This window comes from Hoplias malabaricus, chromosome 5 (genome assembly GCF_029633855.1).
Source record: "Hoplias malabaricus isolate fHopMal1 chromosome 5, fHopMal1.hap1, whole genome shotgun sequence".
NCBI lineage: Eukaryota > Metazoa > Chordata > Actinopteri > Characiformes > Erythrinidae > Hoplias > Hoplias malabaricus.
In genome coordinates this window covers 13,427,303-13,447,038 of record NC_089804.1, presented here as the reverse complement: position 1 = coordinate 13,447,038, position 19,736 = coordinate 13,427,303, and the positions used below count along the sequence as shown (strand labels likewise).

At 36.8% G+C, this 19,736-nt stretch overlaps 1 protein-coding gene across 1 annotated transcript in view; it reads right to left on the bottom strand.

Annotated features, from left to right (window-relative positions):
• ghrhrl (growth hormone releasing hormone receptor, like) overlaps nucleotides 1-19,091 on the bottom strand; it is a 38,504-nt gene extending 19,413 nt beyond the window's left edge. The window contains exons 1-3 of the mRNA XM_066672300.1: nucleotides 19,050-19,091; nucleotides 1,698-1,803; nucleotides 738-845 (exon numbers count right to left, since the gene is read on the bottom strand). Coding sequence (XP_066528397.1) covers nucleotides 738-845; nucleotides 1,698-1,803; nucleotides 19,050-19,091 — 256 coding nt within the window. The remainder of the gene's footprint in view (nucleotides 1-737; nucleotides 846-1,697; nucleotides 1,804-19,049) is intronic.
• Between the last annotated feature and the right edge of the window lie 645 nt (nucleotides 19,092-19,736).

The window sequence follows — 19,736 nt, the reverse complement described above, 5'->3', positions numbered from 1 at the left end:
TGTACAAATTTAGCTCTGACTTACATGTCACAAATCAATTTCTCAGTATCTCTGACACACAGCTTGGCGACAAATTGCTTCATATATGTCTGTGACAACTGCTGAAGTAGTTTGAACGGTTCAGTGATGCATTTTTCTGTGAGCTGGCGCAGAATTCTCAGTACTTTCAAGCATGTTTGAAATTCTCAACAGCTCCTAATGATAGACCACAGTTTCTCAGAGAGTGACGTATCTGCATATGAACTATACGCTGAGGAAAACAGAATGATTATTCCACTTACATAGTGGCAAATTTCCATTTGCTGCATTATGAACAGTTTTAACTGTATTTTAGAATTAAATAATGAAATAAATTCAAGAATAAAAAGATCATTAAATACAATACACCAGTAGAAAATTTTAATTTGCAATCTCTCAGATAACAACATAAATCTGGCTTTAGTCTGGCCCAAATCTTTCATGATTATGATTCCCTTGCAACATGAAAAGGCACCAAATGAACATTTTGGATATGTTGGTCACCTTTGGTTCACATCAGTTTGCAGAACTGACAGTGGGTCAGAAGTGGCACATCTTTGTCAAGATCAGTCCTAAGACTGAACAGTTTACTAACTGACAGCTTTGAACTTAACAAATTAATTTGATTGTTGCCTTATAAAGAGTTTTTTGATAAATCACAATGACTAATGGCTTAGATGCATGTGGTGTGTCATTGCTGTAATGAGGTCAGTATGTACCTGTGTTGTTGCTGAAGAGAAAGAAGACTGCAGGACAGGGGGAGTGTACTGTTTCTCCAACTCCTGCCCTTGGCCAACACACTACTGATTCCCATACTGGGGGACAGCCTACACACACACAAACACAGAATTAAATATCCAAATGGAATCTTTCATGCATATACACAGTAAAAGTGTATGAATTGTTAAGCAGCAGCATGACGGATACACTGAGCTGGGTGTTACACTGTAATGTATATAGACATATGCCTGCTGGAATTCTGCTGCGGTCAGGGATTGGTGGCAGCTTATATATCATTCCATTTTATTCGCTCTACACACACAAATAAAGCAAATTTAAGTGTGCCCACTGAGTCTGCCAAAACTGACCCAAAGCACCAAAAGCTACAGCTAAAAATCAACCACAATAACATCATCAAATGAATACTGCTGTAAAATACTTTTTTTAAATAAATATTGATGAATATTTATATATAAAAAATGTTGTTAATTACTTAAGAAGATGATGTTCAGGGATCATCATCTTCTTCATCAATATCAACATCATATGTTTCCACTTAATCTATTTCACGGTCATGGTTTTCAGGGATTATTTTGTTGGAATTAACTCCTTGTTATTAGTGAATATATAGGCCAATACCAAAACACCAGAAAAGGTGTGTTAAAAACCCTAATAAAAATATATTCATACACCTTCTATCAAAGAAAACTGTGACAGTAAACAGCTACTAAAAAGCTAACACTTTGCTGTATGTCACCATTCATAAGGCTAACTCAGCTGTGATGAAGGCAGCATTAATCCATTTCACCTTGGAAGGATGTAGAAAAACTATTCTACTGGTCATGAAAGGCATCTGGTGCCGTGCAGCCTTCTGAACAATGATGACCTTACAGAACTGGATGCTTGTGAGGTCAGAGACCTATTCTCATATCTATAAGAGAAATTGAAAGGCATTTGACCTGTGGTGCTGAGGTTTCCATGTTCAGTGATCTCTTTTTGACACCGCTGCTCTTCTCTCTCCAACTGAAATATATATTCACACTCTGGGTGCAAACTCGACCAGACCTGAGAGAGAGAGAGAGAGAGAGAGAGAGAGAGAGAGAGAGAGAGAGAGAGAGAGAGAGAGAGAGAATTTGAACTAACCTTTATTATAAATCACTCAAGCAACATATACAATATTTACTTTAAAACATCAGATAAAATCCCATTTTCTACAGCGCAGAGAGCAAAAAGTCCAGTTTAATGCGTGATTGTACTAATCTTTTTTTTGTCTTTTGAGGTTAGTTGGGAACAGGTGTGTGACATGATTAAAAAAGGTTAAAAAAGAACATTGCAGAGAGCCTGGATCATTCAGAAGTTTCAGGTGGCAGGGGTTCACCACTCTGTGAAAGACAATTTACATTTCTTTGTTTCAACATATAATGTATGTAATACATATAAATGTATATATGTCTATACTACAATAATGTATATAGGGTTTATATAAATATATAATAAACTTGCCTTGCCTTATATACTATATAATCAAATAGGGGTGGTTTCCCAGACAGGGATTAAGCCTAGCCTAGTCAGCTTTTTGAGTTGTGATTTTCCATTGAAAGCAGAACATAGTCTAGGACTAGGTTTAATCTCTCACTGATAAACCACCCAGGGTTTAAATTATTGCACATCATTTACATTATTATTTACATTTTGCACAGCATCACAACTTTTCTGGAAATGGGGCTTGTATTTCTTCTTAGTCATGCGTGGTTGTTTTACTCTATTTAATCACAGGTTTGCCCTCTCACATTAACATAAGTCCAGCACTGTGACTGGAGATACGCAGATCATGAAGCAGGAAATTTCTAATATTCCTGACATCTACGTAAAAAACAGTAAGTCAGAATGATGCTATCTGATATAAGCAGATCACAAAAAACTGACTCTGTTGTTTATTTCACAGTTTGTGAGTTGATAGGAGCTCCAGAAACCTCTTAACTAATGAGCTGAAAAAGTGTTTTTTAATTTTTTTTATAATATTTCTCCATTTATATTTTGTGGTTCCTATTTGGCTAGCTCTTGTTTCTGAAATGGAAATAGAAAATAAAAAAGTTTCTTTTGACCAGTCCAATTATGAGGATGAATTTCAGGTGTGTTCATTAGGGATCAGAGGCACAAAAGGTTTTATGGCAATGCCATAGAAGAACCATTTTTAGCTCCATAAAGAACCATGTTTGCTTAAGAGCTGTGTGAGTGTGGAAAATCCCATTTAAAGGTTTAAAAATCCATCACTCGATCTTAAGGTTCTTTACTCATTTAAACAATTAGCAATAATGGTTCTTTATGGAACCAAAAGAGGTTCTTGGCATCTCTCAAAGCCCTTTGTGGCACCTTCATTAAGAACGTAGCATCAGTAGTATGGGTATGCAGTGATCATACTGGAAACTCATTCACAAAGACTGCTCCCCTTTAATCTGCTAAAGCAAAATGGTGATCCAGCTAAACCCGTGCACAGGTAGATTTCAGAGTATTCAGAGCTAATAAACGTTCAGCACTTCATTCAGCTCACCAGTTTTCTACAGCAGGCTTCACTTATGATCATCAGTGAAAATAGATAGATACCCACCTTCCTGTGACAGCTTTATTAATGGAGCGAGCTGGTTCACCTCTCCACAATGCATTAGACTATTAAAGCACTCTTCCATTCTTTCTCTCACTCTCTCTCTTTTTGCTCCCACAGAGTTTCCTTTATGTGGGTGAGGGGACTTCTGCATATCCTGAATAGACCACAAATCATCTGCTTTAGCCGATGAGAGCCTGCTATGCATTCACGTGGATTATTCTCCATTCATCTTCTCCGTGAATGGCTTCAGATGCAGCGTTAAACTGATGCTTTACAGAATTTCTAAATGAAGATTTTCAGATGTAAGCTTTAAATTTCACAGCATATGTTTCAATTTATGTTGCATGAAGATGTGTTTAACGATAAGTAGCATCAATTGAAAGCTGCACAGAGTTTATTAGAATGCCTCATACAACCCTAGGATAAGCAACACTAAATGAGAGCTGTTTAGAATTTATATATTTAAATCGTTGTTATATGCATATAAAGACAACAATTCAAAAGGCTAAGATTTACCTAGTCCTTACACAGACTACAGAGAAACCTGACTTTCAAGTCTTAAGTTACAAAAATCTAACTTAAACTCTATAACTTGGCCCTACCAGCTCAGCAGATGAACACTGAAGCTGAACTGTAAAGCTCCACAGCAGATCCAGTGTAATGTGCCATTTTTTTCCTCCTTTGCTTGTAGTTTTCCTGAAGCCAGCTGGATGGAACTGTGCCTGAGGAGGTAGCACTTGCTAGTCCGGCGATAAGAAAATTGATTTGAACTTTGGAAGAGTGGCGCACCTGTTCCTGCTGTGGTTTTCTGATGTTTAGTCTCATGCTCTGGTGGAAGGGGGTAGGGGCTGACTAGGGGTGTTAAGACTCTGGAAGCCACATGAATACACTCACAGATATATAAATGCAGATATACACACACCTACACACCTGCAAATGAACCAAGAGACTGAGAAGATTCAATGGTCCTTGTAATAGATATGATGGTAAGGACATATCTCCATTCAGGATGATAAAACACACACACACACATACACCTTTTAAGGTCCCTAGTCTGCTGTATTATCTTCTTTGAACCAGAAGCTACAAGCACTCTGCATCAAAGATATCTGGAAAATTCTCTCTCAGACATGAGAGCCATTCTTTGAGGGGGCAGTCATGCACTTGATGGCTGTAAAATCAGATGCTATCCAGTGATTTCCTAATGAGATGGAGAGAGCTTTTTTGTAAATGATGTCACCCTGACCCAAGCGGAAGATTACATGAAACGTCACGTGTCCTATGTTTTTCCTCCAAAGAATAAAACCACAAAGAAAACCCAAACAAACTGTTTCATACTGTTTTCTACCTCAAAGCTAGTCTTCAAATCTCAGTGCTAGTCTTTTGACCAAGTAAAAACTGAACCTTGAGAAAGACATTTTTAAACATGATTATAATGTCCCAACTTTTCTGGAAATTTTTCTGAAATATTTACTTGTAAAAAGTAAAGACAAGGCCATACCTCTTGAATCCTGATTACAGGTTTTACATGGCCCTGTTAAAACATAACTGGCCTTTAAAATGTATTTTTAAAAAATGCAAATACTTCCTTTCATTGTTTATCCATAAATATTTTCTACAAGTTTGCACTATTTCTGCTTGGGAGGAAAATTCATTCATTCATTCATTATCTGTAACCGCTTATCCAGTTCAGGGTCACGGTGGGTCCAGAGCCTACCTGGAATCATTGGGCGCAAGGCGGGAATACACCCTGGAGGGGGCACCAGTCCTTCACAGGGCAACACAGACAGAGACACACACACACACCTAAGGACACTTTTGACTCGCCAATCCACCTACAAACGTGTGTTTTTGGACTGTGGGAGCGGGAATCGAACCCACAACCTCCAGGTCCCTGGAGCTGTGTGACTGCGACACTACCTGCTGCACCACCTTGCCGCTCTTGGGAGGAAAATTATGTTTTAATTTGAAAAAAGTAATTTTAAGACTGGGTTGCTGTATATATCAGAGATGTGACCTGTGTAAATAGAGAAGAACTTTTAAAAAGCATGAGCTGCATTTTCAATACACTTTCTTTACCATCTCCCAGCAGCTTACAGAATGTCAGACAGCACCTGCGGCTGGGACTCCTGTAATTACCCATGAACCCGAGGGAGGCATTTCAAACCTCAGAATTCTCCACTGGAATCTGAAAAAAAAAATTAACATGGTATTTCTGAAATTTGAAAGCGTGTCATTAAAGCTGTGAATTCACTGACATAAAGTATATCCACCAAAGGCCAGTGGTTAGAATCACAGCAAGACATTTAACCGTGGTGAAATAACGCACCCCACTGTGTAATGGATTGCATGTTCACAAGATTTCCAGTAAGTGTCCATGAGCTCCCTGTTTCTCACTTTTTAAATATATATTGCACATTCAAAGTGCTGATGATTTTACTGATATAAATGTAAAAGATGAACATGGTAAAAACACCATGTTAAACAAAATACATTTTTTAGGTTGGATTAGTTTATGAAATATTTTATACATTTTTTAGAGATGACACTCATCCAGCCAAACAGGATTATTGCTGCAGAGCAAGGTCTCTAGTGTGTTGTATTTTCTACGAATCTGGGTGTTTACAAATCTCTCTATTTTATATTTATTTCTTCTTCCTTTGCATAATGATCTCTGAGGTAGTATATGGAGTACAGCGCTAGATTCTATATAATGTAGGGCCAGTCAGTAAATAAATGCTGCATGTCAAGTCACTGGAATGTGGACTTCTGACCACTGAAACATGCTAAAGTTTTATGTTTAAAACCAGAGTGCTTCTCAAAAAAAAAATTGTTTAGAACAATACTGAGCCTTGCCTTGTGTATTCTGTATTTATTCTGTCAGTCATGTATAATTGCCTGCGTAATAGAGCACCATTTATCTCTTATGAAACCCCAGAGCCTGCCAGGTTTTGCTAGGAAGTACATGTTTCCTGAGAGTGGAGGCCAGCTCAGGCAGATGGAGCTCAGCCCCTCTGCTTTAGATAAAGCCAAAGCTTTCTGACAACAGGTTATTTGGATGCTTGATAAGAAAAGAGTGTGAATTGCAGGTGTTGAACACATCTGGTACACTGAGAAAAAAGTGCTTTAAACAAGTGTACCGCATTCATTCTCTGTGTACCCACCATTGTTGTCAAACTTACATTTATTTCTACTATGCTTTACATTGTGTCAGCATTCCATAATGGATGGACTGATAGAAATGATTCAAATTGCTATATATTATATTCTTGTTAAGAACCACATGTTCATTTAATATGTATGGCATATACATATATGAGCCAAATAATAGCACATCAAACATCACACATTAAAACATTCATCAGATACTAAATCTAATAAAATGAAATATTTTTTTTATCATTTATGATTGTTGAAACAAAGTTTGTTTTTGTCATTTGGCACAGAAGATTCTCACTTTTTGAGCAGCCTGCCAGCCTATTTGTTCTTTCAACAAAAATGTGCCTGTGTATTAATTCACTTATGTATAGAGTAAACCTCAGCCTCTGTGTTTGTATTCATTATACACTGATTATTACCAAATGCATTTAACAAACATTTCAAGTGATTATAAAATTGTAGTGTTTCCCTATTGTTCATAATTTGATTAAAATTGCTAAAATACATTTAAGCCAAGGTTTTCTTCTTAAATTTTAAATGTACTACTTTAGAGATAAATGTTTTATTACAGCAGCAACATTTTAAAATGTAATCACTCCAGAAAACTCTGCATTAATGCAATGTAATTTAACACATATCTCTTCTCTATGAAGTCAACAGACACTCTTCATTCAAGCTACCCACATCCTATGAAATGGTTTTATTGCTCATAATTGATTTGTCTCACACAAAATGCAAAAAAATCTCAATGACTCTTACAGAGTATCTTGCTTAGTGTCTTTGTGTGTGTGTGTGAGAGAGATAGACAGACTCATTTTGCACTCTGAGAGTAGTGTAGCAGATGCACTACCATTCCCACGCAGCAGGTATGACAAGAATAAAAGAACAAGTAAAAGGTTTTTTTTTGTGCTGCTGTAAAATGAGGTCAACCTCATCCCCTGTAACAAACCTGCAGCACTTTCACTAAGCTGCACAGCTGAGAAACCCTCTGTGATAACACACTGCCAGAGAACTGCTGTAATTACTTAAGGGTTTTTACTGTACTTCGTATGAACACAGATTATGAAAGCACGAAATGGAGATGGATCTGAGTTTAAATGGACGGGTGTGTTGGTGTGGAATATGTGTGTGTGTGATTCAGTTTTCTTCAGACTGCTGGAGCTGGAAGTTCAAAAACATTTTTACCCAGAGATTTTAAAAATTCAAAAGATTGGAAACACCCACCTATACAATATATTTTAAACTTCTGCTTTTTATTAATGTCAGTGAAGACTTATTCATAAATAACAAATATAGAATTAGTGACAAAAAAATTATGTTCTTCTATTGAATACCTACCTTACAACACATCTGACATAGTTAAGATTAGTTAAAAAAAAATTCTAAGGACAGAAATTCCAGTAATTAACGGTTTAAAAGGACCCCAAGTCATATCATTGTACACTGACTATGAATCAACAACTCAGAAACAGAACAACGACATGAGAAATCTACTTGTTGGTGGGAAGTTAAAGTGGACATATGAAAAAGTCATTTTCAGTGCATTTCCCTAGACATTTGGGCATCTGGAATGACTACAAGCATACAACCTTTGAAACCAGACCAAGTTAGTTTCTTGTGCTTAAGACAGAAGTTTTGAATGAAATGAGCCGCCCTGATTTTGCCCCATTTAATATGCTATAAGTGTTAAAATTTGAATTTTACCATCCCTTCCTCTGAATATTTCCAATCACAAGCGTCAAGGTGGGGTTAAATCTGATATGATAAGAGTGCAGGAATCAGAGAACCTATTGCTGTTGCTCAATTGATGCAGTTGTGAGCCATGTGGAGTTCATTATCATTTACAGGAAACAGCCCTGGAACTGGCCACTCAAAACAGGGCTGTTTAAAAAGGGCGAGAATTGTGCTGCTGTGTCTGATTCCTGTAGTGTGCTTTATTGACCAAACATGTCACAGACATTCCCTTAAAGTTTTGTGGAAGTAAATTGATGAGACACTGTCAGTAATTAAGTGAATGCTTACAAGATGTGATTTTAAACTACTACGAATGAACAGCATTAGTAGTTTTTACACAAATAGCGGTGATCTTAATTCAGCAGCATATACACCATGGTTAAATCAATACTATTAGTGTTAAATTAACACTGAGTGTTGACAAGTGTTACATGTTTACACTAACAGTGTTGAATTAACACTGGTGAATTTAATGTGTGCAGTGTGTTTTTAGTCTGACAAGAAGAATTGTTAAGCAATTTGAATCCGGTATGAATCCAGTGTAATTTGTAGTGGTGTGACAGCAATAATTGCATAGCATCACACATTTCTGAATTGGCTGAACCATGTAACTGTCTGAAAGCCTGTTCCATTCCAACTCACATAAACAAAACAGCAAAACCTGCTAACACACAAGGCCAATTTATATGTCTAGGCTCTGTCTGCTACTTCGCAGAAGAGCAATTGGTCACTCCTAAATGCAGGTTTGAAAGATGGTAGACTACTGCACTCTCCAGCTGACACCAGACTTCTTCTTCTAGAGTGGGAGACCTAACAGATCACTTCAAGTCAAATCACATCGCCTGAAAAAAATGAAACACCTCAAAAATGACCAAACACATCTTCAAACACAAAAACCACTATCCAGGTTTAAATAAGCTTCACCTACATTCTGTATCATCAGTATATTGGACTGATCTTTGCAGAACAGATAGAATCAGAGCCAATATCTCTAATAAATCACTTCATGCTAAGCAAAGTACTGAAAAGCAGTTAATGAAAAACAGCTTTTGTTCGGTCGGTCAAATATGGCATTGTTTTTCTCATGGTTTGGCACACTCGATGAAAGCTCACACAATCTTGGAAAAGGAATTTTGATTGTGTTTCCAGATTTGTTCAAATGTGGGACATAAAAGTACTTAAGAGTGTTTGTGACAGGAACAGACATGTCAGACATTTTTAAAACATTTAAAAGCATCGCAGAAAGATTATGGGGATGAAAACAATGCTTAAGGTCTTAGACACTGTTTTATGATAGGTTTACAAACTGGTTTACCCAAGTTTGCTAAATTTTCTCCAAAGTAGTGTGCTATAAAATAGTAGAGGCCATAAAGCAAGTTTTTTTAAATCCTGTCATGGCACAGAGATACATAAAAAGCATTGTAAGGCAAAATAAATCAAGTCACCAAATAAGTAGATATTATTTTACCATTATTAACAAAAGAATAAGTGGTTCAGTGGTCCTTTTGGACAGTAAAATTACAATTACAGTAATTACAATTACAATTACTAAATAAATTGTAATTTTACTGTCCAAAAGGACCACTGAACTAAATAAATTGTCGGATTTATATACAGTCAATCATTTGACATAATAACACACTCTGAATAACAGTTCAGTGACTCAGCTATGTAGAAAACGGTGAAAAATCTCTTTCTAGCTGTTATTGGAGTGCTAACTGTCTTACTTTGATATGTTGATTTGTTATTTCGCATGTACTTGGTTTTTTCAAACTGGAACTGAGTTGGAACCTTGCTTAGATGGCATGTGAAAAACTGTCAATTTTCAAGTCACTGTGAGTTTGTTTATGCCAACGTGCTGGATGAGAATTGCTAGATGCTAATATAATTAAACTGGAAGAGAACACAAGAGTAAAAGAGAACAGAGAAAATAATTGCAGTCATACTTGTTCATCTTAGTGTTAGAATGCTAGGCTTCGTGCTGTTGCAGATAAAAATTCTCACATTGTGATAATAGCCTTTCCTGTTTCCTGATTTCACTGAAACTCATTTAGTGTGTTGGAGTGCCCGAATCTTTTCCATCAACAGGGTGATAAAACCCTATACAACAAATGTAACTATTGCTTGACTTTGCTCACAGTTCTGCATTGATGGCAGAATATAATGCAATTCTTTGCATGGATCTAATCAATTGGTCCGTCCTCTCATGAACAGCATCCTTCTGACAGCATGCCAATCATGCCTCTTAATTTAATGCAAATCTGTGATGTCTTGAGTCCCACTGGGTAGTTATGATTAAAAGAGCACAATTATATCCTGCATGGCTAACCTTGAAATTCTCCTCATTCTTTAGAATTAAATAGGCTGCCTTTAAGATGGATACATGATAATCAGCTATTCTAATATTCAGCTGTGCATTGTGTCTAAAGGACAAAGCTGTCTGGAATGAAACAATCCACTTAACTTTAGCTTGAAAACAAGAAGTAAACTGCTACATGCATACATACTAGATATGCAGAAATGCTTTGGTTTTCATGTTATACTTTGATTCCACACATGGATGGCAGAGAAAATGGTATGTTTCAAAACACACAACTAAATACAGTCATCCATTAAACCCTTTCCATCCATCCATTCAGTATACACCAATGGGCGAATATTCAATTACTCTGATCTTGCAGCTTGAAAGTCCATCTGTTACTCTGCTCATTTTTAGCCCTTTTTCACCTTATTCTTCAATGATAAGGACCCACACAGGACCACCACTGCACTGGTATTATTTGGGTGGGGGTTAAATCCCCAAATCAAATTATCAGCCAACTGTGTGTCCAATGAGCAACACCTTGTGACGACTGATGAAGGACCAGAGGACGACCAACACAAACAGTGCAGAAACAACAGATGATCTAATGTCTCTGACTTCAAGTGGAACTAATAAAATGGACTAAGTGTTGTTTTTTCCTGTGAAACTATTATCCTTTAAAAGTACAATGCTTTCTAAAGTACATGAAAGGATTTGAAAATCTGTACACACAGTTAATGGGCCACACTTGTGCACATTGTGACTGTGTTCTCGGGTCGTTTTCATTTCACAGTGTTGATTACTGCATGCAACACCCTCAGCTGGTCATTTCTGCTAATTGGCTTTTGCCATGTGCAAGGCGAAAAAAGCAAACAATTAAGGGCCTTTAGCACTAATGCATTTCAAACTCTCAAACAAACAATGCAAGACTGCATTAATGTGTTGGTTACATTTTTATCAAATTGTACAATAAATAAAGGAGAGTAGAACATTTATTTCCTAAAGCCACAGCCCTGAATAAAAAATCTAAACAGGTAAATTCTTTGTAAATTCATGTGTAAATATAAATAAATAGCAATGGCCAGACCCCATTTAACCCCATAGTATTTCCTGAATAGACTTCTGAGAAGACCTGGTGTAATATAATATACAGATGATAGGAAGAGCAAAAAAGAGGGAAATGTTTAAATACAAAAATGAGTTTCCAAAACTGGACTTAAAAATCTATTACTAAGTTACTTGCGGAAAATGACATTCTAACAATCACACCAAAAGAACGAAAGCTTTCTCAATCAGGTTCAATTTTAACTTTATTATGGAGCTAACAAGAAGTTAGTCAGTTAGTTACTGAGAAAAAAATCCAGAGAAAAAATACTGAGAAAAAATCCATTAAAAAGATGCTGCTGTTCTGGAACAATGGAATTGCTGCCTCAAAGCCCAGAGTCACTGAGTGTGTTTAGAATAACTGAGACCAAGAGTAGCAAAAGCTGCAACCAACTGAACAAAACCTGAATTTTAGGCGTGAGATGTGAAGCCCTTGAGCAAAATCTCCCATAATAAATGTAATTAACACTAGGTAATATTTGTACTCTAAAATTACAGCTGTAAAAACACTGTCATTGCTACTTCAGCCTCAGCACTGTAGTAACACCTCCTCAATTTCAGGACAGTGCTGTAAAAGTGAATTACACTCTGCAACTATATTGGGAGCCAAGGTAACAAAAACATCAAATCTTACCTAGTGCTCCTTTAAGTTTGTTATAAAAGCAAAGAGTAGATACAATACTCAATTATTTAGAAAATATATACAAATTAATTGTAACTGCATAAATATGTTGTTTCTACTTGGTAACATCTAAACATCAGTATCATGCACTGGTCTTAGCCTGTGTATTTCCACCCTCCCCTATGAACTTTATGATCTACAAAACTACAAATGGCTGGAGCCATGTGAAAACTGGTGTCTAAAACGTTCACCCAAAATCATTTGTCACAGAGTCTTTCATATATTGAACACTGCCGTATAATTGCATCCTTGACACATAATACGTCCCCTTAAAAGTTGGCTCTTTGATACAGTTCTCTAAACTGTACAGCCATCTAAGACCCCAAGAGTGAATTACTACAGGAACCATTTCTCATTATGCTCTAAAACATTATGGAGCATGCAAAAGGATGGTTTTTTTTTGCGTCACTTTCTCATCAGAATGAAATTGAAAAGCTCCCGTGTGGTGACAAGAGGCTGTCAAAATGCATCAAAATGCTCAAACATGGAGGATGAAAAGACTGAGCTATCAGAAAACATGAATCAGCCTCACAAAAGATACTGTTTTCCCCCTCCCCAACTCTTTAATCATTGCACTCAGGTCTAACAGTGGGCGAATTGAAAGGCAGGTTGGGGAATGAAGAGAACAGAGGAGAGGGAACCAGAGAATGGGCAGACATGTGAAACAGAGAGAAAATAAAAAAGTATGGCATGGACACTGTTTTTTCCCCCACCACACTTAGAAACACATCTCTGTGATAGACAGCCACCTGTTTCGCTTACATGGGTCATTTTCAAACCACACCAGCACCTTAGGAGATATCCAGCTTCATTTTATAGGATGGGATAGAGCTCCATTAACTGACCCCTATCCCCAAAGTGGGTCACTGTGGGTTCATTTTGCAGATGGTACTTAAGGCCCCTTTTTCATTCTTTATAACATCATGCATTTTTGGACAGTTGCCAAAGCAATAATCTCATATGGTTAATTTTATTAAGAAAAAAAAGCATAAATGGATATTTTTATGTAATGTTCTGAAAGGGACAATTTCCAGATGACTCCTGATATGCTTGTGAGTTCAACATGAAAAAGTGCTGGATCTGTTGTCATTAGAAAGAGCAGTACGATGCACACTTGAATTTTATTTTTAACATTCATGCCATTTTGGCAGTATTTTACAAAAAAAAAAAAACGTATATACAAAAATAAATAAACAAATAAAAGGAATGTTCACATTAATTATATGCATTTAAAATGTATCATACACTAGCAGTTTACTAGTGTTAGCAAATCCCTGACCTTGCATCTTTTTCCTGCAAACGTGAAAATGGGAATTACCAAAACACGTAGCTACATATACATGAAATGTTTTGACTGTAAGACGCTTGGTGATGGTACTGACAGGTTTTCTTTTTCACCATCAGATATTAAAAACTTGTTAAGAAATAAAAGCTAATAATAAGCATAAATGTATGACTTTACAATGAAAGTTAAGAAGGTAAAAAGAGCCCCAACTGAAAAATCACAATATTATTATAAATACTGATACTAAACTTCCTGTTATATCCTCATAAGGGGACAGACATTAATTATTTAGCCCTTAGTGTTCTGTGATGCACCACTTGTATTCTATTATGCTGACTGCTTGACACATTAGAATCTCAAGTCATTTTTGTGGTTCAGCTTAAAATGGGTAATATGCCATACAAAGTAAATGAGGAGAGATGTATACAGTTTGCTCAAGGGAAATGTGGACCAAGGCAATCATTCTGTACTTCACATGATGAGGTAGGCGATATTATCAGGCTAACTCATTTAGCCATTAAGGAGACAGAAAAGTAACAGATGAAAGAGGGAGAGGCATCAGCATTAACCCGAGGATGGTAATATGGTTTGAAACAAGACAGAACCCTGAGCAGAATTTCATTACCCTCTATAAATGACACTCCTGAGCATACTTACAATGCAATGATTTTTTCCTTTCTTTTTTTTTTTATACATTTTAGAACATACATAGGCATTTAAAAATGCAAAGAAACATTACTCTTACTTTGTTCAGATACACATAATATCTTGGTTTTTGTGTTTACCTACCCATTTGTAAGTTGACAAATACACAAATCACTGGATTTAACATGAAAATCCATGCGAACTATGAAGGAACTGCAACTCTTTATTAGCCCTTTATATAAATAAGGCAGTTTAATCCTGATAATGTGAGAATGAGAACTAGCTGAACCAGCTGAGCTTCCTGAGGAGGAGTAGCACCTGATAGAATGAAAAATGAACAAATGAACATTATATATATATATATATATATATATATATATATATATATATATATATATATATATATATATATATATATATATATATATATATACACACACACACAGACTACAGTGATGTTGCTAGGCCTTAATGCTTGCTAACAGACACCATAAAACTACTAAAACCTCCTGAAATAGGATTCACACAGCACTCAACCCAGAGAACAGATGCAGTAAAGCATGCCATCTTGAGATTGAAAAATAAAATACTGCCACTGCCTTAATGTTAGATGTGTCAAAAACAGCTGTTTGTTTACCAGTTAAAAAGCACGGATCATAGTCACTGAACAGATCATAGCCACTGACCAGCATGCCAATAGCCATAGCCACAAGACATGCCAATAGCCAGTATAAAGAGAAGAGTTGACTAAAATGATCTTATAGCACTGAATCCCTCGATGTCTTCAAACATAGATTCATTATTCATGCAGGATTTATATGACTACTATTACTACACTTACTGAAATGCCTTGAATAATCTTGGTACTGTATCTCTCTCTCTCTCTCTCTCTCTCTCTCTCTCTCTGCATTGTATGTGCACTGAATGGGACTACACTTTACTTAGTGTCTTTATTTATTTAGTGTTTCTTGCTTTTCAAGTTTCAGAATTGACTTTTCTACACTAGTAGATACTTTGTTCAAGTGTTTTTCTCTTACTTTACTATGTTTTTTTCTACATAGGTGACAAACTACATTTCTAAGTTGTTTTTCTAAATGAAGTATTTCAAGAACAAAAATGTACATATACTAGCCTAGAGTTGAAAAAGTAATTTGAAGTATTGTGGCAACATGATTCTGCACCAGAATGAAGAATGAAGAAAATGTGGAACGGCTCATTGAAACAAAGGACCACCTCATCACACTGTGCATGGGCATTTGATCTTTCCCAGAGGGACATGATCACTTGTCTTTATTTATGGTGTGGCCGGTGGAAGTAGCAGAATAAATTCTGAATAGAACTAAAGAATCTTAACTGTTCCGATTCCACCAAATATCTTAAAACATGTTATTGCTCCTACCCATTTGTCAGGTTTCCCAAACCCAAAATGTGCAAGTCTTGTCTAGCCAAGTCAGTCACTCAGGCTGAGCCTCAGTAAACCAATATTTAATTTAGTGAAGACTGAAGGTAAATATGCTCTTGAAACAGACAAGAACTGAGAATAAAGCCCTGTCAAAGCATCACTGTGGACAATACATGTCAACTAGTGATTTGCATGTGTCAGAAAATCAGTCAGTGTTCACAAAGAATTGCTACAAAGCAGGGTATTTATGATATCAATGTGCACAAGACTTTATGTTCGCCTGAAAAGGGGGAAGTGTAAAACCGTCATCCCCATTTGGTTCCTCCATTATACATTTGATAATACCCTCAAATTAAAGCTGGCATTGTGCACTTTAACCTTGCTGTAATTGTTCCAATTCTACTATGTCAGAGTACAGAGTCAAATACAAAAAGCCAATTGTTAATAATAAGCTTATACGAAGACAGACAGCTATATAAGATAGCTGGACGGTATGGCCAGAATTTATATCACAATATATTTGTTAAATTCAGTTGATACGATATAATTCCGATATTGATTTAAACAATTAAAAAGCCACAGCAGAAAAACTGCCAAGAACTGAAAGCAATTTGACATAACCATCAAACTAAAACCTCTTGGCTTTCTCAATATTCATATTCTGAAACAAATTTTAAAACCGAGTGATTCCAGAGCCTACCTGGAATCATTGGGCGCAAGGCGGGAATACACCCTGGAGGGGACGCCAGTGCTTCACAGGGCAACACAGACACACACACATTCACTCACACCTACGGACACTTTCGAGTCACCAACCCACCTGCAACGTGTGTTTTTGGACTGTGGGAGGAAACCGGAGCACCCGGAGGAAACCCACGCGGACAACACACCAACTCCTCACAGACAGTCACCCGGAGCGGGAATCGAACCCACAACTTCCAGGTCCCTGGAGCTGTGTGACTGCGACACTACCTGCTGCGCCACCGTGCCGCCCTTATTTTATATATATATATATATATTGAAATTTTATATAAAAATCATATAATTTGTTTATAAGAAGAAAATGTTTATATTGCGATACATATTGATATTGAATGATTGTCAAGCCCTATTTGGCACTTATAGTGGTGCCCACAGAGCAGAGAGACCTGTGGCAACTGATCCCAGACAGAAGACATAAGGCACTAGTGAGACAGCCTGATGTATTCATACTGATGACCACTTCCTTGTTTCTACACCCACTGTTCATTCTCTCAGCTCCACTGACCTCAGAGGAGCACTTTGTAGTTCATCTGTTGCTCATCATACTTTGTAAACCCCCTGGGATCATGTTCTGCCATGATTAGAACCCCCCATGTATCACCATAGAGCATGTATGCTGCACACAAACTGTTCAGTGAAAGATGAGCTACTCTCTCTGACTTTACATCTACAAGGTAGACCAAAGAGGTAGGTATTGTTAACAGAGTGGACAGTGAGTTGATACAGGGTTCCAGCAGCACTGCTGTGTCTGATCCACCTGTACCAGCACAACACATATTAACACACCACCACCACTCCATTGTCACTGCAGCACTGAGAATGTTCCACCACCCAAATCATACCTGCTCTGTGGTGGTCCTGTGTGGGTTTTGACCACTGAAGAACAGGGGGAAAAAAGTATTCAAAGCAACAGACAGACTACTCTCTGGAATTGTAGAACTAAAATGTTCTCCTGAATTGTCAGTGGAGCTGGGAAAATGGAGAGTGAGAGCAAAAATTAAAATGTTAGGAGTGTTCATTTTATATAAATATTGATAAGGATAATATATAAATATAAATCGCATATATTATTCACCCGGTTTCTGTGCTGCTTTCCACAACCACATTTGTCCAAAAACAAATTTTATTCATTAAATACTGTCTATATGTAAAAGATGACACAGCAGATATGTAAATACATATAACACCATATGCACCATATGTCCACATGCAGCAGAAAAGACGGTGGTCTGAGTAGAAAAACAAGGCCTGGAGCATGTGTTCATGAATGAATGTGTCATTCAGTCCTGTGTGTGTGGAATGAAGCTCTCATTGGCCTAGGACACAAAATGCTCCCTGGCCTCTGTTCTTCAAAGCCTATAGAATGAACCAGCTAATGCATTCCAACAACAGCATTAATTTAAACTAAAGCTTTCACGCTGTTATTCATCATTATCCTAATGGAAAGAGAAATCAACGCAGAGAAGATGGAGGTGAAATTATAGTGACTATGTGGCAGCGCAGTCAGGCTACAAAAGAGCTGGCATGCCAATGCTTGAGTTAAAACAATTAGTTTAGCACCCCTTAGTCCACTTCAAATTAATGCATGCTATCAATGATAATTAGTTGCCTAGACCACAAATCCACTCTGTTTAAAAGCAGAAGGATTTAACACAGTTATGATAGACAGAGCATGTGTAGTATTTAAGTATTTTAATTCATCTGTCAACAAAAACTGCAACATATTAGGATATTCAAATAAAACTGAAGGAAGTAGTAGTCAGGATGAAAAACATAATCTAAAATACAATGTGTGTTTTTCTGCTGTAAGTTCGCCTTTAAAGCCTGATGTAGAGTTCAGAGGTGTAGGGTATGATTTGGTTGTTTGAACCATGTCCTGCATTTACATATTAATGTCACATATGAACTGCAACAAATGACGATCATGAATGTTTACATATCTCAAACTGTCTAATCTAAATCTAAAGTTCTAAAAATGCCAAAATCAGCATTATACTAATAAACAGCAATTTGCCTGCCTCCTTAGAAATTCTGTATCTTTGAACTTTTAATTGGTTCTTTTAAGAAAACTCAGTTTACACTTCGTTAAAATGGCATATAGCAACTTTAATGTAGATCAGACAAAAAAGCATCCAGTAAAACCATCATATCCGTAATAAAATAATGACTTAGGCTGGAGTGAAAACTATATAACAAAAAATATATTTCTGAATAGAGCTAATACTTGGAACATGTAAAAAAATGCAAACTGATGTTAACTTTGTCTGGTGTGAAGTCCTAAATTTGAAAATAAAGTGTGTGAGTACCATCAGTGCAAACAACGTGCTATAGAAACACATCACTTAAGCCCTGAACAAGGAAGAAGAAATATATTAAAGAGACTATTAAATTGGATGAATGTTTTCACCGTCATGTTTAATTGTAAAGACATATACTTTGAAGATACTCAAATAAGGTACTGTAAGACACCTCTGTACGAAGTACAAATATATCATGTGTTATATATTATGTCTCTGAGAAAACAGAACCAATGTTCCTGTAACTTCTGAAAAAGGCAGAAAAGCCCATAAATGAACATAAAGATCAGAGGGTATGTTGTACAGAATAATGTGTGTGAGTGGGAGTACTTACTGTGGTGATGGAAGCGAGAATCCACAACCTGAAGGATTGCATGCTGCTGTTTGTCTGGAGCACTGCTCTACTGATGCACTCACACCATGCGCTCACAGCAGAGAAAGACCGCCCCACTGAGCTGGGATTGGCCGGTAGTGTCCCCACCTCCCTGTAAAGATATGCTATAGTTTCACATGATGCTCTGCTTATTAACAGAATAGTTTAAATAAGACAATTACATAAAATATTCAAAATTGCTAAGTCATTGTGTTTAAAACAAAGCAATTTTACAGTTTATTGTATTTTCCAAACAATCTGAGATATCTATTTAATTTGTAATAGTTTATGAATATCCTCGCCTTGGGTAACTGGTGTTGTGAGGTGTTGGGTGTTTTATTCCCTGTGTCAACATGGGTTTCCTTTGGGTGCTTTGGTTTCCTCCCACAAATCAAAAGCAAATGTTGGTAGGCTGTGTGAAACTGTTCACAGGAGTGAGCGTGTGAGTGATTGGGAGACACTGCTATGGACTGGTGGGCTCCAACTCCACTGCAACCCTGAATTGGATGAAGCTGTTACAGAAAATTAATGATAAATCACTATTTTTTTAGACACTGTTTGAACCAGTTGTTGATAGACAGATTTTTTGAAAAGCAAAAAAAAAAAAAAACCACACTTCAAGTACCCCAAAGCATGTTCTTTTATGAT